The 26122-nt window shown below is 52.4% G+C and overlaps 2 protein-coding genes and 1 pseudogene across 4 annotated transcripts in view; 2 read left to right on the top strand and 1 right to left on the bottom strand.

Annotated features, from left to right (window-relative positions):
* Positions 1 to 26122, top strand: part of CD209 (CD209 molecule) — a 34606-nt gene that overhangs the window by 5629 nt on the left and 2855 nt on the right. Inside the window, exons 1-4 of one of the 2 annotated variants that reach the window (XM_079114927.1) lie at positions 24197 to 24328; positions 24820 to 24909; positions 25225 to 25317; positions 25719 to 25870. In XM_079114927.1, the coding sequence (XP_078971053.1) occupies positions 24283 to 24328; positions 24820 to 24909; positions 25225 to 25317; positions 25719 to 25870 (381 nt within the window). In that variant the 5' untranslated portion in view covers positions 24197 to 24282. Of the gene's footprint in view, positions 1 to 24196; positions 24329 to 24819; positions 24910 to 25224; positions 25318 to 25718; positions 25871 to 26122 lie in introns of those variants that run through there. The other variant, XM_079114928.1, reaches the window with a different exon arrangement.
* Positions 9264 to 13524, bottom strand: LOC306646317 (CD209 antigen-like protein C). The gene is made up of 7 exons (XM_079114929.1): positions 13393 to 13524; positions 13210 to 13293; positions 12868 to 12957; positions 12461 to 12550; positions 11935 to 12086; positions 11162 to 11271; positions 9264 to 10365 (listed from the first exon to the last, which is right to left on the bottom strand). Exons 1-7 carry the CDS (start codon positions 13436 to 13438, stop codon positions 10218 to 10220), a joined length of 720 nt encoding a protein of 239 aa, XP_078971055.1. The 5' UTR covers positions 13439 to 13524; the 3' UTR covers positions 9264 to 10217.
* On the top strand, positions 15604 to 20032 carry LOC306646365 (annotated as a pseudogene). Its single transcript, XR_013766912.1, has 6 exons — positions 15604 to 16039; positions 16351 to 16443; positions 16844 to 16995; positions 18273 to 18382; positions 19114 to 19307; positions 19758 to 20032. The product of XR_013766912.1 is annotated as an uncharacterized misc_RNA (transcript).

Below are 26122 nucleotides of genomic sequence, written 5' to 3'. Positions count from 1 at the left end.
ACTCTGCCAAGGACAACTCCCAAAGGAGCCGCCCAGGTCCAGTTTAATATGGTGACAGGTGTGACTCAGGGGCTGGGTGTGTCCATTCATGCACTGTCTTCCTTGGTGAAACCAGAAGGTCTGCATGGCCATGTGTAGGGGCTGCCACGTCCCTGGGGGCTCTGAATGACTTCCTCCATCCGCTGTACTTCCACTCGCCTCCCTTACACCTCTCTGCCCGCTCTCCTGGGTTGCTGTAGCTCATCCCGCAGGCTGGAAGCACCCGGGAACCAATTCCCCTGGTCATTCAGTGAGTCTCCGCAGAGCCTTCCTGTCTCAGGGGGTGATGGAACCCTAGCTCCTTCCTCCCTTGGTGATGCTGTTGTGGACCCTGAGGTGGATCTCCCTGATGTCTCTTCAAGGAACCCCATGTTGCCCCAGCCGCTGGGAGTGCCTGGAAATACCGGAGTTACCAGGGATCAAACGCGCGCTCGGAAGTAGCTGGGGAAGGCAAACCTCACTTCTGCAGAACCACCTCCTACTGACAAAGTCCCGCAAACAGCACCCTCAGGACAGCCGGCCATCTGCTTTTATACAAAACGCAGCTCAGCCCTGAAGCTCTGATAGGAGGAGCTTAGGGTCATAATCTTCGTGATTGGCTAATTTTAAAATTGGGGCGGGCAAAGGGAAGGGCTATATTAAAATGGCTATGATGGGGGCTGGGTTTGCAGCTTAGTGTTAGAGCTCTTACCTGGCATGTGTGAGGCCCTGAGTTCAATTCTCAGCACCACATATAAATAAATAAAATAAAGGTCCATTGCCAACTAAAAATATATTTTTTAAAAAATGGCCACTATTGGATCTTACATCCCAACTAAGGCTAAATACTATATTCCAAAAAGGGACCACTGGACTCTGTTTCTCACACCTGTCAGCCCTTCCTGTCCAGACTCTGCTGAAGGGAGCTGCCTTCTCCAAGGTTTGCCTCCCTCCTGTACAGCTCCCGGGGTCTAGGACAAGGACTGTCTGGCCATGTTGGGCCACCGTGGGGACATACTGAAGGGCCATTCAAGCTCTTGATCTCCCCTTGGGGCCTGCCACGGCCCTGCCACACCTCCTCTGCTGGTCAATTCCCTCTAACCATTCCTGAGGCATCCTAAAAATGCTATTTGGTCTTTGTATGGGTTTTTGAGTGATCAGGGTGTCTTGTTATTCAAAATGAGCCCATTTGACCACATGGGATTCACGCTAATGAGGTGCATTGTGGTGAGGTTTGGAAAGCTCAGCCTGGGGCTGGTCACCAGAAAGACCAATAGGTGTTTAGAAAGTGAAAATGTCAGTCCCCCTCCCACCACCTATCTCCAGGCTTAGGGTGAATTGGAGATGGACCTCTGTAAAAACTGTTGAACAAGACTGGCCAAGTTCCCAAGCTGGTGAACACAGAGGAGCTGGAGAGGGCTGGGAGCTCCAGGCAACTTCCTTACTGTCGCTTCCGTTCTGTCAATCTGTTTGATTTGTCTGTTTTGGAGTTGGCTCTTTATAATAGATGAGTAAACAGCAGCGAAATGTTTTCTGAGTTCTGTGAGTCCTGCGTGGAATTACTGAAACTGAGAGGGGATTATGGAAATCCCCAGGCAGACCTGGGCACCCTCTGGTTCCTGCCTTCTGAACCCCATTAGCCTGTTGGGATTGAGTCTACCAATTCATGGAATCTGAGAACTCCAGCTACCAATATAGAAGGGGAGATTTGCTTGGCTTCAAAAAATCCCACCGGCTTCTTTTCCCTTCTGTTGTCAGACAACTGCTCAGTCGTGAATGGGTGAGCAGGGAGGGACAGTGAAGGGCACCCAGAAGCCACAGGGTGCCTTATATACCCCTTGAGAAAAACCATTGTTCCAAGATCATATCACACTCCACCAGGTGGCCTGAACCCTCCCCTGTCACCTAAACTACCACAACCCCCAATCACTCTGGCAACCACAACATGGAGACCCTCACACTGAGAGCTTGCTGAGGGCTATTCAAAGGGTAATAAATGAATAAGGGGACGGGAAATTGAGGCAGACAGGGGACCCAATTTCCTTGACAATTCCAATTCCCTGAGCTCCAGCCAGCCTCTCCTGGAGGCTGTTGGTGCAGTTCCTGTGCTGTCAGTCAAGAGGTGGACCTGGGAGGACTCTCTGGAAACTTCCCTGGTATGCTCCCTCCAGTAAAACTGGAAGGCCGGAGGGGCTCTCCAGCCCTGTCCCCTCTGAGAGGACCCACGCTCCCCTTTCCCCTTCCTTCCCTTCCTTTTTTCTTTTCTTTTTTTTTTTTTTTTTTTTTTTTTTTGTGGTGCTGGGGATTGAACCCAGAGCCCGTGCTCGAGAGGCCAGCCTCCACCAACTGAGCTCCTTCCCCAGACCTCTTCCCATTCCTTCTAATAAACTCAGGCCTGTGACTCTGGGCGCCATGACCGAATCTCTCCGGCGCGATCACAACGAGTGGTGCCAGGGTCTTCTCGGTTTTCCAGAGGCCCCTGCCCTGCGACACGGCCATGTTGGTCCTAGGGTGCTCCTTCACAGGCAATGGGCACATGAAATCACCAGCCGTCAGCCTCAAGAGCTTCCATTGATCTCTCTTCTTACCTCTCCTTCGTCTGGCTTGCTTTTGTGTGGATTTTCCCATTGTTTTTTAAGTTTCTTGAGGAAGGAATTTAAGTTGATGATTCGAGATCTTTCCTCTGTCAAGGGTGAAATCAGACAATTTGTTTCGAAGATTTCATTGGCTTTATGTTCGATTCTAGAATCCTGCAACTCTCCATTCCCTGAAATAGAGTATGTGTCCTGAAGGCAAAAGCAACGCAGGTTGGTTTTATGGACAGAGAGGGGTGGGAGTGTAAGCACCAATTACCGAGTCAGAAACAGAGCTCAGTGGATCCAGTGATGCATTTGTTAAATCACAGTCCTGCACTGGAGGGGCTCATTTTCAGGGTAGAAAATGGCCACCAGTTATAGGAGAGTCTGTGTTTTATAGGTTACAACAAGGGTGACTTAATCACTGGGGACTTCAGCAGAATGTGTCGGTTTGGGCAGTCAGGAAACAGGTTGTAAAAGTCTGAAACCCATTATTGCTGGGAAAACAGAAAGAGTCTCAAACCCAGCACTCATTGCTTATCTTCTTCATTCGGGGTTCACCATCACTGGAAAAAGATCAGTGCTCGCCTTCTTCTCAGGGATTGTCATTTTCTGTATCTTTCAGGGAAGGCTGCAGACTCTAACACCACACATTGAGTTGCTCATTTCCAGCCTGATTACTCCTAAGATGGGGACAGGGAGACAGGACAACAGAGGACTAACAAGAGGTTCCTTCAGGTGCCCACTTACGTGTAAGCACTAAGGCAGAGGGAACTTCCATATCATACCTATTGAAACTAGCCTGTTGGAGAATTTGGCCTTTATCTTTCTAACACTGATTCCTTGGCAGATTAGATAAACAGCTTAATTTCAGCTTCATGAGGAAGAACTTCAGCATGAGGGATTCCATTTTGTTTTATTTTCAGTCCTGTTGATTCAGGCCTAGTATAAAAGCATTTCAGTGCTATGAATTTCCCTCTCGTCACTACCTTAGCTGCAGTCCACATTTATGATTTTACATATCTGTTGATGGACACTGGATGCTTCCACATTTTGGTTATTGTAAATAATGTTGCTATGGACATGGGTATACAAAAATCCTTTTGAATACTTGCTTTCATTTTATTAGTTATATGCACAGAATTGTGATTGCTAAGTTATGTGGTAATTCTATTTGTAATTTCTTGAGAAACTGACATATGTTTTCCATTATTTTATTTCCCCACTAACAGTCCACAAAGGAAGTTTCTTCACATTCTGCCAAAATTTGTTCTTTTGTTATTTTTATAGCTATCATCCTGTGTGTACAAGCTGCTATCTCATTGTGGTTTCTATATGCATTTCCCTAATGATGAACAATGCTGAGCACCTTCTCATGTGCTTACTGGCTATTTGTGTATCTTCTTTAGAGACATGTACATTTGAGTCCTTTGTCTATGATTTTTATTTCAGTTATTTGCTTTTCTGTTCTTCAGCTGTGCTTTTTCTTATTAAAAAACCAGGTATGTTATTTTCTTGAGTTTTAGGAGTTGTGCATATACTCTGGATATTAAATCAGTGAGATACATGATTTCCAAGTATTTTCTTCTACTATTTGGGTTTTCAATCCATTCTTCTTTTCAATGTCAATGGAAATGGTTTTCAACTCTCCAGTAGCAAGAAGTTGACTGTAGGTTCTTGGTGGATACCACTATCATGTTAAGGACCTGTTATTCCTCTTTCTTTCTCCCTCCTTCCTTCCTTCCCTCCCTCCTTCCTTCCTTCCCTCCCTCCTTCCTTCCTTCCTTTCTCTCTTTCTTCCCTCCCTCCCTCCCTCCCTCCCTCCCTCCCCTCCCTCCCTCCCTCCCTCCCTTCTTTCTTTCTTTCTTTCTTTCTTTCTTTCTTTCTTTCTTTCTTTCTTTCTTTCTTTCTTTCTTTCTTTCTTTCTTTCTTTCTTTCTTTCTTTTCCAGGGATTGAACCCAGGGACACTTAACCACTGAGTCACATCCCAGCCCTTATTATATTTTATTTAGAGACAGGGTCTTGCTGAGTTGCTTAAGGCTTCACTAAGTTGCTAAGGCTGGCTCTGAACTTGTGATCCTCCTACCTCAACCTCCTGAGCCACTGGACATTTCACTCTATTTCAAATTGACTATTATTTTGAAATAAAAATGTTTAATAAAAATAAAAATCATGAATCAGTTTTGAGTTTTACCATATGCTTGCATTCAATGCATTGAGATTCTGAGGCGGATTTTCTGCTCTAAATGGTTTATGTGATGTAGTAGTCAATTTTCTCATGCAGGTTATATAAATGTCAAGAAAGATGACTTGATCATAATGTAGCCTCACCAAGCTTCACCTCCACAGCTATAGGTCATATTGATGCCTCTCCCTGAACTACAGATGTGGTGAGAGCAGCACTTCACCTCCAGAAAATACCAGACACTGCTAGATCAAAGGATGTTCTGCAAAATACCAGACTGTAGGCTCGATGATCCAGGGAATCAAAATTGAAGCCAGAAAAACCGTCAGTCATAAAAGCCAGAGGGGACGAGAAGTCTGAACATAACGTGGCTTCCTCAATGGGACTCAGGAGCAGAGGGGGAACCGTCAGGCAACCAGTGCAAACCGGCGATGAGTGCTGCCTCCTCTGTGCTTGGCCTAACCTAGCAGCCCATGTGGGCAATTCACGTCTTGCTGCCTAGAAGGTCAACATCAGGGGGACCTGGATGAAACAAGGACTGGAACCCTCAGCCACAGATCTGAATTTGTTTGATCATTTATTAAAAAATAAATGATTATTTTAATCATTTATTAAAAATAAAAGAAGTAGGGGCTAGGGCTGGGGCTCAGTGGTAGAGTGCTTGCCTAGCATGTGTGAGGCACTGGGTTTGATTCTCAGCACTGCATATAAATAAATAAATTAAATAAATGTCCATTGATAAATAAAACAATATTTTTTAAAAAAAGATTATTTCTACCTGTGATTGATATCCATAGAAAACAATATCTTATAGTAATACACTTCATATTTGGGCTCTTTCACTTTTTTGAGAGGTTCATGTGTGTTCTTGCATGGCTCAGTAGATTGCTTTTTATTTGCTATATACTATTCTACTCTGTGAATATACTATTTTTTTTTTTTCCCATTTACCTTCCAGTGGTCACTTGGGTTTTTCAGTTTGGAATAATTCTGAATAAAGTTTCTGGGAGACTTGATCTTTCTTCTTTGGGACTATTTGACTCTCCTTGATTTATAGTGTCGTTTGAAGGCAGACTCTCTGGGTTCATATCCTAGCTTCACCACTAACAAGCTCTGTGGCTGTGGCTCAGTAACTCAACTTTGCAGGGCTTCAGTTTCTCAAACTGTAAAATAGACAGCAGACCATCTACCATGGGGTGGGGAGGTTAAATGAATGAGTCTGTAAAGCAATTAGAAAAGTCCCTGACTGACACTTCACAGTAGAAGAAATATAATCAATCAACAAATACATGAAAAAATGTGCATTATCTCTAGCAATTAGAGAAATGCAAATTAAAACTACTCTAAGATTTCTTCTCACTCCAGTCAGAACGGCAATTATCAAAAATACAAGCAACAATAAATGTTGGTGAGGTTGTGGGGAAAAAGGCACACTCATACATTGCTGGTGGGACTGCAAATTGGTACAACCATTCTGGAAAGCAGTGTGGAGATTCCTCAGACAACTTGGAATGGAACCACCATTTGACACAGCTCTCCCACTCCTTGGTTTATACCCAAAGGAATTAAAATCAGTATATTACATTGATGCAGCCACTGTATATCAATGTTTATAGCAACTCAACTCACAATAGCTAAACTATGGAACCCACCTAGGTGTACTTCAACAGATGAATGGATAAAGAGAATGTGGTATATACACACAATGGAATATTACTCAGGCTTAAAGAAGAATGAAATAATGATATTTGTATTTGCCATGGAGATGGAGAATATCATGCTAAACACAATAAGCCAATCCCAAAAAATCAAATGCCAAATGTTTTCTCTAATATGCAGATGCTAAGTCACAATAGGAGAGGTGTCTAGAATTAGTTTGGATTAGGCAGGGGGAATGAAGGGAAGCAGGTAGGAAGGATAGTAGAATGAATCAGAAATTATTACCCTATGTACATATATGACTACACAACTGGTGTGATTCTATATCATGTACACCCAGAAGAATGAGAAGTTATAGTACATTTATGTACGATGTGTCAAAGTGCATTCTATTGTCATGTATAACTAATTTAGAACAAAAAAATGAAAAAAAAAGAAAAGTCCCTGACTATAGAAGGCATTGAATACACAGAAGCAACGATGATTCAGCCCAAGGCCCTAGTCAGCAGGAAGCACCATAAGGGAGGACGTCAGCAAACTGAAGCAGCAGAGGCAGGGTCAGCATTTCTGGGAAGACGGGGACAGGGCTGGCTTACCACCAGACAGAGGAAGGTTGACAAAGTAGCTTAAACGGACAAGTTATCCATCTCATTAAAGGCATCCCAGAGCTTGCCTGACCATGAGCAGGTCAGTTCTTTCTGCCAGGGACCCCAAACCTTCCAGTCCTTCCTGGAACACAGGGCACGTGCTGTGTGATCAGATGCTCGCCCCCTCACTCTCACTTCTTCTGAAGTCCCTACCCAGTTTCCTGTTTCTTTTCCTGACTTATGGTAAATGCTTGGAATTTTATAGAGTATGTTCTTTGATTGTAATGGACTCCAACTAGAAACCAGCAACTGAGACAAGACAGGACATTCTCTAACAATTGTATATTGAACAACACACTTTTTTTTTTTTTTTTTTGGTACCAGGGATTGAACTCCAGCAGCACTTTATCACTGAGCCACACTGCAGTGCATTTTTAAAAATACTTTATTTAGAGACAGGGTCTCACTAAGTTGCTTAGGGCCTCATTAAGTTGCTGAGGCTGACTTTGAACTCGCAATCCTCCTGCCTCAGCCTCCCCAGCTGCTGGGATTATAGGCATGTGCCACTGTGTCAGTCTTAAACCACACACTTCTAAATAACTCATCAATCAAAGAATATTTTCCAAAGGACATAAAATATTTAGAAGTGAGTGAAAATAAAAAATAAATATTCAAAATATGTAAGAGGCAGCTAAAGCAGTGCTGGGAGGCAAACTGATAGCACCAAAATGCTTAGAGTGGAAAAGAGGTGTTAGGTAAAAATCACAGGTCACTCTTCAAACTAAGCTCCTGCTCTAAGCCCCAACAGATGAAGGAAAGCCCAATCAGAGTCACTTAGGCTAATGTTCCTAGTCACCAAACTGAAACTAAACTGCTTCTCTTCCTGAGAAGTCGCAGTCAGAGGGTTATCTGCCCAATTTTATAAACAGGCTAATTTCAGTAGGCATGAAAATGAAGCTCCCCTTACCTTAATCCTTACACAGAAAACGTGACCTGAAGTCGCCTCCTGCCTACCAGTCAGTCATGCCTCTTGAGTCCTGTCTCCTTGTCTTTGTACTACGAGGAACATAACATGGAAGGGATCAATCTACTTTGGTTTGTTTCTGCTTTCCTCAGCCCTTCCCTCTCCCTACGACCAAACTTCTTGGCTCTGGGGATTAGAAAATCTATCCTACTTTAAGCAATGAAGTGTTGCTGTGCTCTATAACAGAATCTAAAGCCAACTGAGATTAAACCATCATAACTTGTTCTTTGACAGAGGAAAGCTCTTACATGAATAATTTTAAGAAACTAATTTTAGGAAGAAGAGTCAAATCAATCCCAAGTGTTATGGTTTGAATGTGAGGTGTCCCCCAAAAGCTCACGTGTGAGACAATGTAAGAAGGTTCAGAGGAGAGATGATTGGGTTTTGAGAGTCCTAACCTAATCTGAATTAATCCCTGGTGGGATTAACTGTGTAGTAGTAACTGGAGGCAGGTAGGGTGGCTGAAGGAGGTGGGAATCAGGGTGTGGCTATGGGGTATATATATTTGTATCTGGTGAGTGGAGACTCTCTCTGCTTCCTGATGATATGAGCTGCTTCCCTCTGTCACTCTTCCGCCATGATGTCCTGCCTCACCTCGAGCCCTAAGGAATGGAGCTGGCCTAAGTCCTCTGAAACCGTGAGAGCTCAAATAAACTCTTCCTCCTCTACAGTTGTGCTGGTCTGTTCATTTAGTCACAGCAGCAAAACAGCTGCAAGCACAAAGAAGGAAATAACAAAGATAAGAACGCAATGTAACAAAATGGAAAACAACAGGGAAGATCAAAGAAAGAAAACCTTGTTGAAATCTGACTGTCACCGCGATGGAATTCAGCACACAAGCTGTTCATGAAGGAGCACCTTTGGGGTCATCCTTGGTGGCAGGAGGCCTGCAGAATTTTTTCCATGAATTTTTTCTGAATGGTAATCCTGCCATTCAGACACTAGTTACCGAGAGGAAGCATCAGATTCCACACGTCTGCCTGGAAAGACTGACCCTCGTTCAGATACCCGCTGCACCCTCTGAGGGTGCCTAGGCCGATCACGCCTCTGCCAGGCCAACCCACCCTCTGGCTTTATTTGCATGATCTCCTCTCCAGATCGACGCTCAGGACTCAGAAGCACACTTTGCTTGCACTTGGAAACATTTGCTGGTTTATTGTGAAGGAAACAGACACAGGAAATAGGTGCAGGGAAGGAGAGAGACTCTTGGGTGGCACCACCCTCAGGCACCTCCATGCGCCCCCAGTCCTGGAACTGCCCAATCTCTGTCCCCGGAGTTCGTCTAGAGCCCAATCTCCACGCCCCCTCCCTGGAGCTTAGTGGTTGGGATTGTTCCAACCTCAGGTTTCTAGAGACCCCCATCTAAGCCACCTGATCAGCATAAATTCACGTGTGAGGAAAAAGACTAAAAATGCCAAAAGGCAGGCCTGTCACTCAACATCTGGACAAAGACCACATAGATATTTTTATTAGGCCACTGAAGGGAGCAGGACCGGGCAGAGGGACGAGACCAGCAGGAGGGCTCTGATGGGCTGCAGCTGACCCACGGGAGGCCGTGGACCCAGAAGGGTCCTTCTGAGCTGCCCCATGTTGGCCCAACGCGGCCACATCCTTACCCTGCCACACCCACTTGAGATGGGCCGAGAAGGAGGCCGACCTGGGAGGAAGCAGCTCCCTGTGGCAGGAAAGGGCTGGGAGCAGCTGGGCAGCATGCCCTTCTCCAAGAGAGATCGGGGCCTGGACTGCAGGCTCCACACAGCGTCACCAAGGGGAGCGGGAGCTGAGGCATGGGGCGCAGGGAGGTGGATGAAGGTCGAGCAGATGGAAGGGAGGTGTGCAGAGAGGAAGAGCAGGGGACGCTGAGGCTACCTAGGCCACGGACCCCTCCAATCTCCACCAGAAGGCAGAGTTGGTGAATGCAACACTCCAGGTCCTGAAGGTATCGGACACCTGGTCACGCTATCAAGCCACAAACGTGGACCAGAGCCACAACCGCTAAGCCCAAGAGAACCTGGAGACATCGACGTCCAGCCCCTTGGATGATAAGGACTCCCAGACGGGGGAATCAGGGCGCCTGTTAAGATCTGGGTGCGCACAGGGAGAAGGAGCTACCCAGACCGCCTGGCGGGCCAGCTCAGGTGGCAGTGACCGGTGAGAGCAGCCACTTTCAGGTGTGTGAGCAGGAGGCCGTGGAGTTCTTGCAGACCCAGAACTTCTCAGTGTCACACTTGGCGTCATTCCAGCCGTCGCCGGTGAACTCCGCGCAGTCCTCCTCCCCAACGTTGTTGGGCTCCCCTCGGTTCCAGTACTTGAAGCTGCCAAGCCACCCACATGTGAGCCCCAGTCCCCTCCAGGGACTGTTGCTGATGCTCCCTCTTGCATCTGCCCTGCATGCAGGCATGGCTTGTGGATACCCAGTGACATGCCCGGGTCACTTGACCTTGAACCTGACCCTGGTCACCCCCATGCTGAGGGTGCAATTTTCAGACACAAAACAACCAGTCTGCACCGCACACTCTCAACACCGCGCTCAGCGGCTCCAGGCCACTGCACACCTCCCTTCGCCACTGGGGGCCACGTACCTGACCCTAGGCACGGCCACTCCCCGGAACCCACCCAAAAGGTTTAAGGTGGCCACTCTTAAGCCACTTGCCCTGCCTCACAGCCTCTGTCCCATGGACACCACAATAAAGACTCTTGCCCCAGCTCCTCCCTCCACATGGTGCCAGGTCCTGTCCCTCCTGGTGGCCCTTCATGGTGTGATGCTGGCTCCTTCTCTTGGGTTCTCTTCTGTGAGTATAACCAGCTATCTTTTCAATGGCAATAGTCCCAAACCTGGTGGCCCCACCCGACCTCAGACTTCCCGCTAAGGCACTGGTCTTAATTCACCCCCCAGGCCGCGTGCTCCTCCTGCCGCTCGGACAGCGGAGCTTCAGGCACCTGCCCTCTCTGAACGAGGACATGAAGACCACCCTCCTCAACACAGGACAGATGGTGGACTCTTAGGATCAGGGCAACGGGGAGTACGGAGGACCCACCAGGATAGCTCAAGAACCCCAGTTTCAGAGCCCCACCCCACTGTACCGCCTGTTCCCTCATCTTAGGACCCACCTGGGGGACAGAGGCGAACCATCTACCCAGTGCCACGTGGCTTCCTGGTTCAGGTCTGAGAGCCCCATCCAGGTGCTGCCTTTATTCTTTGAAGTCTGCTGCAGGAAGCTCTGGAGGAGGACAGGAGGGGTCAGGCAGGAGCTCTGTCCCGAGTTCCACCTGCTGTCTCTCCAATTTCTTGACAGGAAGTTCTGCTTGCAGTCTGACCTTCATGTTCAGGGGGTCTGTGTTGCTCTCATAACTGTGTCCTATGGGCAGACGTGTCCTGACTTGCACCCCGAATGTGCACAGCTGGCCTCTCAACACACACAGTTGGTAACATGGCATGTTAATCAGTCTGAGTTCTGAGCACGTCCACAGGAATTCCCTCACCACTGGGTTCAATGTGCTGGAGCCGATAGAACCTTTCACGACTGCTGGTCATGAACACCGCGTTTAGCTCTGCATTGAGTCAAGTCCCAAGGGAGCCCGCACTCCACCAAGGTGGGAATATTCCCACCAGGAAATGGGCAAACACGCCTCGAGAGTGCTTGCCATCCCTGAGAGCAAGCTGTTAGCCCTGACCAGGGCGCCAATGGAGTCATGTTTTAGGTGTGCTTCCAAAGCACTCAGACTTTGCATGAGTCTCCTCGTGAGCTGCCGGGGACCCGCATCATGCCCTTCTCCTCCCTTCCTATGGAGGAAGCAGCCCCTGGTCTAGAGAACCCTGTCTGACCAACCAGGTGGCCAGAGGCCAGATGCCTGCCCTAGACCTGGATGGTCCCTCCACACACCTGCTCCTCGGCACTTTCAATGATGACTAGTTGGGCCCCCTCCTCCTGGCAGGCGGTGACAGAGTCGTGCCAGTTCCTCAGGGACTTGGAGAAGAAGTAACAGTTTCCTTGGAAGAATGTCCAGTCCCAGGGGCAGGGGCGGCACAGGCGGTCTGTTGGGGGAGAAGGTCGGGCTGGACCCATGCTGGGGGGCCATGTTCCCGTGTCTGCCCAGCCTTCAACAACTGGAGAGTCAGGGCCCTTGCATGACCCTGCACCCGGGTGAGTGTCCCCTCCCAACTCGCTGAGTCCCTCCCACCCAGGAGCACCCAGAAGTCCTGGTCCCATCTCCTCCAGCCTGGGAGAAGCAGGGGCTTCAGAGCTCAGGAGACTGGCCTGTGAGCACTGAGTCCACTGCCACTGTTAGGCTGTGTTCCCATTTCACAGATGAAGAAACTGAGGCTCAGAGAGGGCTGGTGACTCAAGCAACGTGTCGCCACACGGAGACCCTCTCAGGCTCTGTGAGGGGCAGTGTCTGGCCACTCACCGACTCCCGCCTTCAGCTGTGTCAGCTCCTGGTACACCTTCTGCTTGGACAGCTGCTGCTCCTGTTCCTGGGAGCCGGGTGCCTTGGAGACTGTGTCAAGAGAACAGAAACCACAAGTGTTGAACACCTACTATGTTTCATGCACTGCCCTGGTCCCCACGGTCCTGGTATCTGAGAGCCAAGGTCTTCTTTAATCCCATCTGAAGGTGAGGACCCCTGTCACCCAGAGAAGGCAGAACCAGGACCTCCTGTGGTTCTCCCACCTCCCCTGCATCGGAGGCCCGAGGGGCCCTGAAGACCCCTAGAATGTGCTTAAGCGCCTAATCCCAACTTTCAACCCACCTCCCTCCTGATTTGGCCACCCAAGTCTAAGGGCAGACCATAGACCTCCAAACCTCAGGGCTGACCTTGGACAAGGACAGCCATCAGGAGCCCAGCCAAGATCGTGAGGGAGAGTAGCTGCAGCATCAGCAGGAAGTAGTTGGAGCTCAGACATCCTGAGAGGAGAAGGATGGGGTTTCCAGCACGCCAGTGTCCCTGCCTCAGCCTGGTCCAGGGACAGCCTGGCCACAGTCTTCTTCCAAGGACGCAGGATTCCAGGTCTCAGCTTCCAACTTCCCAGAACCCAGGAGCTCCAATTCCGGCCTCCAGATCTGAGTCTTCGCCTCCCGGGATCCCTCCACCTCCCCAGGACTCAAGCGCCTCGGAGGAGCCATCCACTGCTCTTCAGTCCCTAGCCCCTGCTCTACCTGCAAAACCGCCGCCTCTGGAAGGCAGTGGGAATCCATAGTCTCTTACGGAGTATCTTGTACCGCTGGCCATCAGCTCCTCCTCTGTGTGGGCGGAGAGTCCGTCAGAGCCTGGGCAGGTTGAGACCCCCAGCTGGCCCCCCAGATCCCCTCCTGGCTCCCAGTGTCCCAGTCCAGCCTCACCCAGGGGGTCCAGCTGCTGTGCCCTGGCTTCCTTGAAGTCACTCATGGTCACTGCTGTCCCTCAGTGCCCAGGACTTCTGGGACCACAGTTTTTATTCCCCACCCCTATAACTCACTCCCTGAATCTACTCCCACTCAGGAAAAGAAACAGGAAACTGGGTGGGGACTGTGGAAGAAGCGAGAGGGAGGGGCTGAGCGTCTGTCAGCATGGCACGTGCCCTGTGTTCCAGGAATTCCAGGGAAGGACCGGAAGGTTTGGGGTCCCTGGCAGAAAACGGGCCTGCTCATGGTCAGGCAAGCCCTGGGATGCCTTTAATGAGATGGATAACTTGTCAATTTAAGCTACTTTGTCACCCTTTCTCCGTCTGGTGGTGGTAAGCCAGCCCTGCCCAGAAACTCTGACCCTGCCTCTGCTGCCTCAGTTTGCTGACTTCCTCCCTCAGGGTGCCGCCTGCAGGTTCCCTCAGGAGGGTCTTGTCTCAGCCTCCCCGTGAGTGAAGGTCAGATGCTGGCAGGTGGAGGGGCATTCCACAAAACGCCCGGCCCGATGTCCTCGACGTGGCCACCGCGTCTTCCAGACAGGACAGGCAGAGCACCCACACAGCCCAGAGGTGCCGAAGGGGACGCCATGTCCAAATATGACACTGTGTGCCCTGGGTGGCACTCGGGAGCAGAGGAAGGACGTCAGGAAAAGCGGTGGAACCCACAGAACACGTCCAGTGACTGGGCAAGGGGTCCGCATGGGTGCACGGACCAGGCCCTCCACCTCCCAGCCGGAGGGCCAGCACCAGGGAGCTGCCTACGGGACTCAGGAAAGGTCTACGTGACTTTTGCAAAATTACTACACATCTAAAATGAGTAAAAAGCAAAATCCCCATATGCGTACTACAAGTAAGACAAAACTTCCAGTATTTCATCATAAGCCGTGCATGTATTTCTGACTTCTAAATTGAACATAACACTCATCCAATACAAGGTGGGAGCCTTCGATACACAGGTTGGGAGACTGACATGTGAGTGCACCCCCACGGCCTCCTCTCAGAGCAGAATGCAGAACGTCTCCGCACACTGGGGACTTCCCTGGCCCTCCTCCATGTCTAACTCCACTCGTCCCTCCTGGGTAACCCCACTCAGAGTCCCTTTCAAGATGGGTTCTGCCTGTCCTCAGAGTGGAAAAGCACTGACTCCAACTTTGGAGTGTGTGTTCTGTATGTTGGAACGCCTTTGCTCTCCTGGGAGATAAGTGCACACCGTTTCCTGCTTCGGCAGCTTTTTCATGGCTATATAGATTTCCATCTGTCAAGAGCCAATATTTTCTTTGCATTGGCCTATCGGTGGCTACTTGGCTTCTCCTGATTTTGGACCGTTGTGAATGAAGTTGCCAGGAACCCTTTTGTTTTCTCTATGTGACTCCGTTTGGACTGCAGTGTGGACTATGGGGACTGATCATCTCGGGTCAATTTCCAGCTCCACTGTTCACCAGCTGTGTGACCTTGGGCTGGTTACCTGACCATGCTCTGCTTCACATTGACCCAACTGTAAAAGGAAGTCAGATCATCTATCACAGGCTGGAGAGATTAAATGAAGGAGTACATAAAGCAGGAAAGAGCCTGAATATAACAGACACTGAGTACACAGACGCCACGGGGCTTCAGCCCCGAGTCCCTCGTCAGCTGAAATCACCATAAGTGAGGACGGCAGGGAAGCCTGGGCTCAGTTGGGAGATGTTCTGGGGAGACGGAGGCGTTGCTAGCCCATTCTTCCCATGGGTGGAGAAGGAATAGAAGGTAGTTTTAGAAAAACAAGTTATTGATTTTAAAGACAGACAGTAGCTTGGCCACACCACACAGGAACCAGTTCTAGTCTCTACAGAGCCCAGACCAGCCCCAGCCCCTTCCAGAAGCTGCTGGAAACTTGAGCCCCTGCCATGGTGTGGAGGAGGCACAGGCTCCTCCCTCTACCTTCTTCCGGTGCCCCTGCCCAGTTCCCTCTTTCTCTTCCTGACAGTAGATTCAGGGAGCGAGGAACGCACGGGTGGGGTGGGAATAAAAGCTGGGTCCCAGCAGCCTTGGGCACTGAGGGACAGTGGGGGCCATGAGTGACTCCAAGGAAGTGAGGGCGCAGCAGCTGGGCCCCGGGGTGAGGCTGGGCTGGGACTCTGGGAGCCGGGAGGGGGCCTGGGGGGCCAGCCCCCGGCTCAGCCTGCCCAGGCTCTGATGGACGCTCTGCCTGTGCAGATGAGGAGGAGCTGGTGACCAGGGGCACCAGACGTTCTGTCAGGGTTCGGATCACCACCAGCCGAAGCTGGCTTCCACAGTTCAGCCGGTAGAGCCAGGACGCGGCTGCGGAAGTGCAGGGTGCTCCTCCAAGACATTTGGGCCAGGGGCTCTGGACGCCAGACCCTGGGCGGGGAAACTGGGAGCTGTGCTACCCGAGAGAGGCAGACGCTGAGGCCCGGAGACCTGTGCCGAGGGGATGAGGAGCCTGGTGGCCAGACTGTCCTGGGCCAGGCTGAGGCAGGGACACTGGATGCTGAGTCCCTGTCCTTCTCTCGGCAGGGTGTCGGGCCACGGCCACATCCCCCAGGGGCTGCAGCTGCTCCGCCTCGTGCTCTTCACTGGGCTCCTGGTGGCTCTTCTCATCCAAGGTCAGGACAGCTGAGGGTTGTGGCCCCTGCTCTGTCCTTGGCTGCAGCAGGCAGTTCCTGGAGGAAGCTGGGGGGAGAGGCGGGATCTGGTCCTTCAGCCGCTGCTCAGTGCCGCTTTCCTTGCAGGGGAAGGGAGGGAGGAGCAGGGAGGGCCCCGGGCCCTGGCCCTGTGCTTCAGCCCACATGGGTGTCACTTTATTTCAACCTCAAACAGGATGCAATGAGAGGTTGGCTCACGTAAACGATGTCCCTAGGGTCCAGAGTAGGCCATGGCACACAGTAGGTACAGTTTATTCATTTATGTGACACAGTCTTCAAGGTGCCGGGCTCCCAGGAACAGGAGCAGCAGCTGTCCAAGCAGGAGAAGGTGTACCAGGAGCTGACCCAGCTGAAGGCGGGAGTCGGTGAGGACAGACGCTGCCTCTCCCAGGGCCTCAGAGGCCGGCGCCGTGGGCTTTGCTGGAGTCCTTCGTCCTCTCTGAACCTGTTTCCTGGGCTATGTTTGGGAACACAGCGTACCAGTGACAGTGGCATCTGCTGTTCACAGGGGACCACGAGCACAGTAGGCAGCCAACGAAGTCAGTCTCTGGCTCCGTCCAGAGCTCTGAATCCCTGTTCTCCCAGGCTGGAGGAGATGGGCTTGGGACTCCTGGGTGCTCCTGGGTGGGAGGGACTCAGGGAGTGGGGAGGGGCAGTCACCTGGGTGCAGGGTGACGTGAGGGCCCTGCACACGAGGGTCGAAGGCTGGGCAGATACGGGAACATGGCCCCCAGCATGGGTCCAGCCGACCTTCTCCCCCAACAGGCCGCCTGTGCCGCCCCTGCCCCTGGGACTGGACGTTCTTCCAAGGAAACTGTTACTTCTTCTCCAAGTCCCAGTGGAACTAGCACGACTCTGTCACCAGCTGCCAGGAAGAGGGGGCCCAACTAGTCGTCATTGAAAGTGCCAAGGAGCAGGTGTGTGGAGGGACCATCCTGGTCTGGGGCAGGCATCTGGCCACTGGCCACCTGGGAGGAGACGGTTGGTCAAACAGGGATCTCTGGACCAAGGGCTGCTTCCTCCACAGGAAAGGGAGAAGGGCATGGACGGGGGTCTCTGTCCCCTTGCATGGAGACTCACACAAATTCTAAATGCATGGGGGACACCTATAGTGCTAGGTGATTTCCCCATGTGTGCCGATCAACGTTCAACAACCTAGTCAGTGGGGGAGTGAGGCTGTTGTGGGTCACGTTTGCCGATTTCCCTGGTGCAAATATTCCCACCATGGCTGAGGTCAACCCACCAATGGGACGTCCCTCACTGTGGAGCTAAAAGACGTGATGTGCCTGCCAGCTATCACGCACAGGTACAATCAGGTTCTAGCATACTAAACCAGTCCTGAGCAAATTTGCGTGGGCATGCTCAGAACAGGTGAGGCAAGCATGCACTGTTACCAAGCGTGTGGTGTGAGGCTGGCAGGGTACCCACAGTGCAAGTCAGGACACATTGCCACAGCATAGTGACGTGGGAGACACTCAGACCTCGGGAGTAGAAGTGGAGGCTCTTGGCCTGGTAGACTAGAAAGCTGAAGGTCAGACTGAGAGTAGAACTTGCCACCCAAAGATTGTGTGATGGGCTGACAGAACTGGCTCCATGAGAATGTTATAGGCCAGACTCTAAGGAAAATGACTAAACAGACTCCATTTTGCTGAGACTCCATGTTATGTAGGAAATGAGCTTCTCCCATGGGAACACCTCACCTCTGTACCCATCATCAGTCACTTAGTGTGACATGTTTAACAATACAGAACGATAATTCCTATGTAAAGAAAAATTGCTCTCTTTTGATCCCTATTGCTCCTAAACCATGTACCATGTGAACAGTGATTGTATGGATGTTAGTAACCATTCTTTAGTTTGTACCTAGGTAAGGGTCATTTTGACCCACTTCCCCCTCTGTCGATGATCTCATGATGTTAATGTGTAATTTCAAATCATAGCAAAAGACGCTTACGATTAATGTGATTTTTGGTATAAGAACCCCTACAACCCTGTGGTCGGGGCTGTTCTCCCAATAGCCATTTTTTGGGGCATTGTGTGAGACAGTCAGCCGGCCGGCTAAATAAAGACTCTCAAATTTGGACTTCTCAGTGGTGATCGGTCTGTTCTTAAGTTGCGCCCCATAACAATTGGGAGACACTAGCAGGAGAAAGGAGCACAGAGTTTCCTCCTGTCTCCTCCTCTTCCCCTGCAGAGCTTCCTGCAGCTGACTACAAAGAAAAATGGTCACACCTGGATGGGGTTGTCAGACCTGAACAAGGAAGCCACGTGGCACTGGGTGGATGGCTCCCCTCTGTCCCTCAGGTAGATCCTGGAAGGCAGGCGGGGTCTGGGTTTGACGTGGCCTTAGGCTCCTCCCCACCCTCGCCCAGAGGCCTAGAGGAGGGAGCTCTGCATACCCGCGGGCAGGTGGCAGAGCGGATGCCCCAGACCCTACCATCAGAGCTGCAGTAGCCACTTCCAGACAGCAGCTAAAAGGTTGCATCTTAATAGAAAAGCCCAGGCAGAACTCGGACAAAAGCACAGGAGACAATTTCCATGGAAAAGATAGCTTGCTGGACTCCCAGGTCCCAAGAGAGGGAGTGTCCATCACACATGGGGACACTTGGGAGGATGCAGGGCCGGTCGGGAGGCAGAGGATGCAGAATGAGAGCAAGCGCCTTTCTTGCTTCCCGGGAAGGAGGAGGAGCGGCAGGGGAAGCAGGTGGCTTGGGTGGTTCAGGGGGCTCTGGGCTGTGGGCACTGTCCCTAAATGCCTGCTACGTGGCCCCGGGGAGGTGTAGAGTGGCCCAGGGTGCTGGCGCCTGCTAAGCGAGGAGGCTGGGCTGTGTGTCTGGGCTGGCTGGTTTGTGTCTGAAGGTCCCACCCTGAGCAGGTGACCTCTGAAGCCTGGGGGTTGACAGGGGGCGGGGCATGCACTGGGCATCCTGAGCTAGGGTCGTGTGCAGGGCTGATGGGAGAGCACCCTTTCCAGCAGCCGGGTCGCGGCTCACAGAGGGCGCTGGGCAGAGGCTCAGCAGGTGGTGGCTTTGCAGATTCATGAAGTACTGGAACCCAGGGGACCCAACAACCTGGGAGGGGAGGACTGCGGGGAGCTCGATGAGGATGGCTGGAACGACCCCAAATGTGATATCGGCAAATTCCGGGTCTGCAGGAAGTCTGCACTGTCCTGCTCCCACAAGTGACAGCCAGTTCCCTCTCAACCCTGGCGGCTCCACCTCCTTGCCAGGTGACAGAACTCCACTCGCATGTCTCCAGCCCCTTCTCTGTGTGTCGGCATGGAGATCTCAACTCCATCTCGGATTCTTCTGTGAGACCTCTCATCTCCAGGGAGGCGAGGCCAGTGCCTTCCTCCCTCCTGGGCCTCCAGGTTTCCCCTGGCTTTGAGGCTATAATTGTGTCCAGTCTTTGCAGTTTAATCCGGTGCCCAGGTGTGGGGCACATTCAGGGGCTGGGTGGGTCCCTTTAATCTGCTCCGTCTTCCTTGCTGAGACCAGAGGGTTGTCCTGGCCATGTACAGCTGCTGCCACCTCCCCTGGGGCTTCCTCCTTCACCTCCGTCATTTCAGTTCTGTGCTGTAGACTTTCCCTGTTTGCCCCAGTTCACCCTGCAGTTTGGCAGCACTAGGGAATGTCTGTCGGCAGGGGGAGTATCCACACCCCAGCTCTGTCCTCCTCAGTGACCCTACGGAGGACCCTGAGGTACGCTGCTGGGACTTCCCCGAGGCAGCTGCTGTCCAGAGTCTTGGGAGCTGCCTTTTCCAAGGTCGGGCTCCTTCCTGCTGCAGCTCACAGCTGTACAGGACAATGGAGATTGGGTGGCGCTGGGCCAACGCAGGACGCCTCCAAAGGACCGTTCAGATTCCAGGGCTCCCCGTGGGGTCGGCCGTGGCTGCCGTCAGACCTCGTCTCCTGGACTTGTCCCAAAGCCCGTTTCTGCTCCCTTCCATGGTAGCATGAACTGCCCAGGTAGAATACATCTGTCCGAATGACCAGGGGCCTTGATCTGGGCGACGGCGGGGCTCAGCAGCCTCGGCGCAAGGCTGGTCACCAGGAAGGCCACGTGGATGATCTGGGGGCTGGACGGGGAGCCCACCGGCTCCTGTCCAGGGAGGGAGGGTGTGCTGGCGCTTGAGCTCCTGAGGACCTCGTGGTGAGGAGATTGGAGACTGCAGGCTGGTGAGGACCTGGAGGAGCTGGCGGCCCTCCTGGGGACGGGGAAGCTTTCCCCTACTGTGTACTTCTTTTCCACTTGGCTGCTCCCAGTTCTGTCCTTTAGAATGATCCAGCAAACGTAAGCAAAGGTTTCTGCGAGCCACCTGGAACATTACGGCACAAGAGAGGATGTTGGAGAAACCCAGGCTGCGTGGTGGGCCTGGCGCGGTGTGGTCAGCCCAGGCACCCGCACGCAGCAGACGGCGGCCGGCGGAGGTCAGCACTGCGGGCCGGCCGCAGCCTCTACCCTGCGGAATCTGCCCGGCCCCCCGGCAGCTGGTGCCAGAGCTGGAGGACAGTCACCCCGAGGCTTCCCATGCCCCCACCCCCCGGGTCGGCCCCGAGGCCTTCAGAACCCACTCGCATGTTAAAGGGCGCCTCGCTCAAAGCCAGTCTTCAACAGGTGTTCGTTTCTTTGGTTTTCCCTGTTTTCCCGCGTTCATCGTTCTCTTGTCTTATCTTTGCCATTTTGTCCCTTGTGCTTGTTTTTGGCGTTTGGCTTTTCTTGTGTTCGTGTCTTGATATTGTTGGAATGCTACTTCCCCCATCAAAGAGCAAAGTGATAACAACCTAGCTGATCTCAACAGGCTCTATGTTCAATGCTAGAGTCGGGTCACACTTCATTCGTACAACAGGATACAAGTCCCCATCTTTGGAGTACAAAGCCAGGCACAGTGGCACCCACCTGTCATCCCAGCCGCTCAGGAGGCTGAGGCAGGAGGATCACAAGTTCAAGGCCAGCCTCAGCAACTTAGCCAGTTCCTCAGCAACTGTGCAAGACCCTGTCTTTAAAAAAAAAAAAAGGAGTGGGTGCTGGGATGTGGCTGAGTGGTCAAGCACCCCGGGTTCAATCCCTGGTACTAAAAAAGATTAAAAAAAAAAAACAATCAAAAAACTGTGCTGCGTTTTGCACAGCGTCACCCAGCACCCCCACCCTGCCAGCGCTCCTCATCTCACACAACCAGGCTCTGCTCCTGTTAAACAGTGGCTCCCCAGTCACTTCGCCAGGCCTGGCAAGCGCCCCTCTGTCCCCTGTCTGTAAATGCAACCGCCGCGGGGAGCCGCGGGGAGCCCGGGAATGGCATCGTAGCACCTGTGTTCTGGCAACTGGTCCTCGTCCCCTGGCAGCCCGTCCCCAGGGCTCACTGGAGGCGTCCGTCAGAACGTGCTCACTGTGTGAAGGCTGAGCCAGCAGGCCGCGTCTGTCCATCCAGCTCTGTGTCGTTGGACGGGCGAGTTCCTCCACCATTCCACTAAGGCAAATGCCCCTCTTGGAATGTGACTGTACAATTACCTCTCTGAATCCTTGTTTTCGGTCCTTTCGGTCACATACCCAGAAGGGGCGTCGTGGGGTCACATGGACACTCCATCTGCAATGTTCCCAGGAGCTGCCCCGGTTCACATCCCGCCCCGGTGACCACGGCTTCCAGTTGATTCCCCTGAGTCCTGGGCACGTCTGGGGCTTTGCTGCTCCTGGTGGTTCTCAGCCTCGTGGGCGTGAGACGCCCTCTCACTGTGGCTCAGATTGGTGTTTCCCACTGGCCCTGGGCAGCCCCTCTTCCGAGCCCTGGGCCACCTGGGTGTCTCCTTAGAAGACGTGTCTACTCGGACCCTCGTTCCGTTTGGTAACTGGGGGTGTGGTTTGCTGTTGTTAAGGTGTTCTTTGGCCCATTTTGAAACTCCGTGTGGTATTTTTTTCTTGCTGAGTTTTGGGAGTTCTGTGTGGACTTGGGCAGGAGTCCTTCCCGTGATTTTCTTTTCATTCTTCTTCCCGATTGTGTGTGTGTGTGTGTGTGTGTGTGTGTGTGTGTGTGTGTGTGCGTGAGATGTGGGTCTGAGTCCAGGTCCCTGTGCATGCTGATCGAGACTCCATCACCGAGCGAAGCCCTTTTCAATTGTATTCTGGGACAGGGTCCCGCAGGTGGCCTGGGTCTCCTGAGCAGCAGGAACACCCGCGTGCGCCTCCGCACCTGGGCAGCCGCCTGGGTTCAGCGGGGTGCTCCTGATGTTCCTCCAGCGGGAGTGAGTTTCGCGGTGAATTTTGATGGACACCCCCTCACGTTAAGGCCGTTGCGTTCAATTCCTAGTCACCTAAGAAGTTTTAAAACATCAGTCGGCTATTGTGTTGTATTATGCCTGTTTTTTTCAACCCAGTGAAGCACATACGTGGGCTTTTTACTCTGCTTGTGCGGCGGTGTGCAAATGGGTTTTCTTTTTTTTTTTTTTTTTTTTTGCAAATGGGTTTTCTGATGAAGTTCACACACTGAGAAGCCAAACCGCATGTGTGGTGCGTGCGTGCGTGTGGAGACACGGACCCAAGCCTACTCCGCCAAGTCACCCGGCTGTGTCTCCTCCTCTGTGTGTCACCTGGGGACTGGTCCCTGAAGTGGAGGTGGTGATGGGTGGGCTTCCGCCTCACAGGTTCCTGCAGGAGAGTCTCGTCTCAACCTCCCCATGAGTGAAGGTCAGATGCTGGCAGGTGGAGGGGCATTCCACAAAACGCCCGGCCCGATGTCCTTGACGCGGCCACCGTGTCTTCCAGACAGGACAGGCAGAGCGCCTGCACAGCCCAGAGGTGCCGAAGGGGACGCCATGTCCAAATATGACACTGTGCGCCCTGGGTGGCACTCGGGAGCAGAGGAAGGACGTCGGGGAAAACGGTGGAACCCACAGAACACGTCCAGTGACTGTGTGTCTGTCCCTGGCAAGAGGTCAGCATGGGTGCACCGACCTGGCCCTCTCCTCCCAGCCGGAGGGCCAGCAGGGGGAAGCTGCCTATGGGACTCAGGAAAGGTCTACACAACCTTTGCAAAAGTGCTGTGACCTAAGACTCATCATCTAAGATAAAATGCTGTTAAAAATAAAGACAAAAATCCCACTATTTCATGATAACACATGTGCATAATTTCAATTTTAAATTGAGAAACAGTATACTCACACAATACCACGTCTTCAATACACAGCTCAAGACACCCATTTGGCACTTCTCAGCACACTGAGACTTCCTTGATCCTTCTTGGTGGAAATTCCTACTTGTGCCCTCCAAGACTGGATCTTCCTGTGCTCAGAATGGAAAGCACCGAATCCAATCTTGGAGTGTGTGCTCATATATCTGAATGCCTCCACTCTTCAGGGAGAAATGTGCATACAGTTTGATGCATTGGCAGTTTGCTTTTGCATCACTGTGTAGTACTCCACACTGTCAAAGAGTCATTATTTTTACTCATTCACCAATTGGTGGCCACTGTGTTCTTCAAGTTTTAGACTATTGTGAATAAAGCTGCTAGAAATTCTTTTGCTTCCTCCTGGAGACTGTACAACTCCCTCTGGTCTATAGTGTGGATTGTGGAGTCTGTCTAGGTTTAATTTCCAGCTCCACTATTTGCCTGCTGTGTGACCTGGTGTCAGTTACCTGACCACGCTGTGCTTCAAATGCCCCAACTATATAATGGAGGTCGGATTATCCACCACGACCTGGGATTGTGAACAAGCACATAAAGCAGTTCAAAAGAGCCTGAGTGTAGGAGGCATTATGTGCATAGAAGCAATGATGATTTAGCCCGAGTCCCAAGTCAGCAGAAAGGACCATCAGCAAGGACATTGGCAAGACCTGGGGTCAGAGGGGAGGTGTTTCTGGGAGGACAGAAGGACTGTGAGGCCACCCTTAACCTAGTAGATGATGAATTAAAATGTGCTGCAGTATTGGAATTGGCTAAAGGCATCTATGGCCTGGCCACTCCGTGAGTGGTGTGGCCACTCACAGGGTTCCTTTGCTGTGGAGGCAGGCCACACAGCCCCTGCCCAAGATTCCTGGAATGTGGGCCCCTGTCATGGTAGCAGCCTTGGCCCCTCCCTCCAGCATCTTCCGGTGCCCCTACCCAGTTCCCTGTTTCTCTTCCTGACTTAGGGTAGATTCAGGGAGTGAGTTACGGGGGTGGGAATAAAAGCTGTGGTCCCAGTGGTTCTGGGCACTGAGGGACAGCAGTGACCATGAATGACTTCAAGGAAGCGAGGGTGCAGCAGCTGGGCCCCCTGGGTGAGGCTGGGCTGGGACTCTGGGAGCCGGGAGGGGGCATGAGGGGCCAGCCGGGTCTGTGCCTGCCCAGGCTCTGATGGACGCTCTGCCCACTCAGACGAGGAAGAGCTGATAACCAGCGGCTCCAGGTCTTCTGTAAAAGGCTCTAGACTCTGGTTTCTGAACTCAATAGTTTTTTGGGCAGAACAGGAACAGAGGCTGAGGAGGAGTGGACATCTCCTTCCAGAAGCTTGAGTCCTGGGGAGGTAGAGATTGGGACTTTGGACACCTGGGTCCTGCAGAGATGGAGGTTAGGGGTCTGGGCTCTTGGTTTCTGGGGCCCTGGAGTCCTGGGTTCTGGGGAGATGAGGGCTGGGACCTGGGGCTCCTGGGTTCTGGGGTGGTGGAGGGTCTGGAATCCTGTGCCCAAGGAGGAGGGGTTTTGGCTTGAGTACCCCTGAGCCAGGCTGAGAGAGGCCCCAGCATGCTCTGACCCCATCCTCTCTCCTCAGGGTGTCTGGGCCACGGGCACGTCCCCCTGGTGCTGAAGCTGCTCTGCCTCGTGGTCTTGGCTGGCCTCCTGGTCGCTGTCCTTGTCCAAGGTCAGGGAGGCAGGAGGGCGGGGTCGATGGTCTGGCCCTCTGACTGGAGCCACCAGGTCTGGAGGGAGGTGTGGCTGAAAACCAGGATGAGGCCCTCGGCTACCCCTTGGGCTTCTCACAGGGCATGGGAGGGAGCAGGGTGGGAGGGTCCTGGCTTCCCTGCCCTGGTGGTTCAGCCTGCTCTGTGTGTCGGGTTACCTGTATCTTTAAATGGGATTAAACAAGCTTTTCTCGCTCATAAACAATGTTCCGGGGGGCCTGGTGTAGGCAATGGCCAACATTAAGAGTTTAATACTCAGTTTAATTCTTTCACAGTCTCCAAGGTGCCCGGCTCCCAGGAACAGGAGCAGCAGCTGTCCAAGCAGGAGAAGGTGTACCAGGAGCTGACCCAGCTGAAGGCGGGAGTCGGTGAGGACAGACGCTGCCTCTCCCAGGGCCTCAGAGGCCGGCGCCGTGGGCTTTGCTGGAGTCCTTGGTCCTCTCTGAACCTGTTTCCTGGGCTATGTTTGGGAACACAGTGTACCAGTGACAGTGGCATCTGCTGTTCACAGGGGACCACGAGCACAGTAGGCAGCCAACGAAGTCAGTCTCTGGCTCCGTCCAGAGCTCTGAATCCCTGTTCTCCCAGGCTGGAGGAGATGGGCTCAGGACTCCTGGGTGCTCCTGGGTGGGAGGGACTCAGGGAGTGGGGAGGGGCAGTCACCTGGGTGCAGGGTGACGTGAGGGCCCTGCACACGAGGGTCGAAGGCTGGGCAGACACGGGAACATGGTCCCCCAGCATGGGTCCAGCCAACCTTCTCCCCCAACAGACCGCCTGTGCCGCCCCTGCCCCTGGGACTGGACGTTCTTCCAAGGAAACTGTTACTTCTTCTCCAAGTCCCTGAGGAACTGGCACGACTCTGTCACCGCCTGCCAGGAGGAGGGGGCCCAACTAGTCGTCATCGAAAGTGCCGAGGAGCAGGTGTGTGGAGGGACCATCCTGGTCTGGGACAGGCATCTGGCCACTGGCCACCTGGGAGGAGACGGTGGTCAGACAGGGTTCTCTAGACCAGGGGCTGCTTCCTCCACAGGAAAGGGAGGAGAAGGGCATGGATTGGGGGACAGTCCCAAGCAGCTTGCAGGGAATGTACAAAGTCTGATCAAGGGTGAACGCACTTAAAATTTAAGTGATCCCCATAGGTGCAACACCAGGCTTAACAACTCTGTCCGGTGG

This window comes from Sciurus vulgaris (genome assembly GCF_902686455.1).
Source record: "Sciurus vulgaris genome assembly, chromosome: 16".
NCBI classification, from domain to species: domain Eukaryota; kingdom Metazoa; phylum Chordata; class Mammalia; order Rodentia; family Sciuridae; genus Sciurus; species Sciurus vulgaris.
This window is presented reverse-complemented; position numbering and strand designations above follow the sequence as displayed.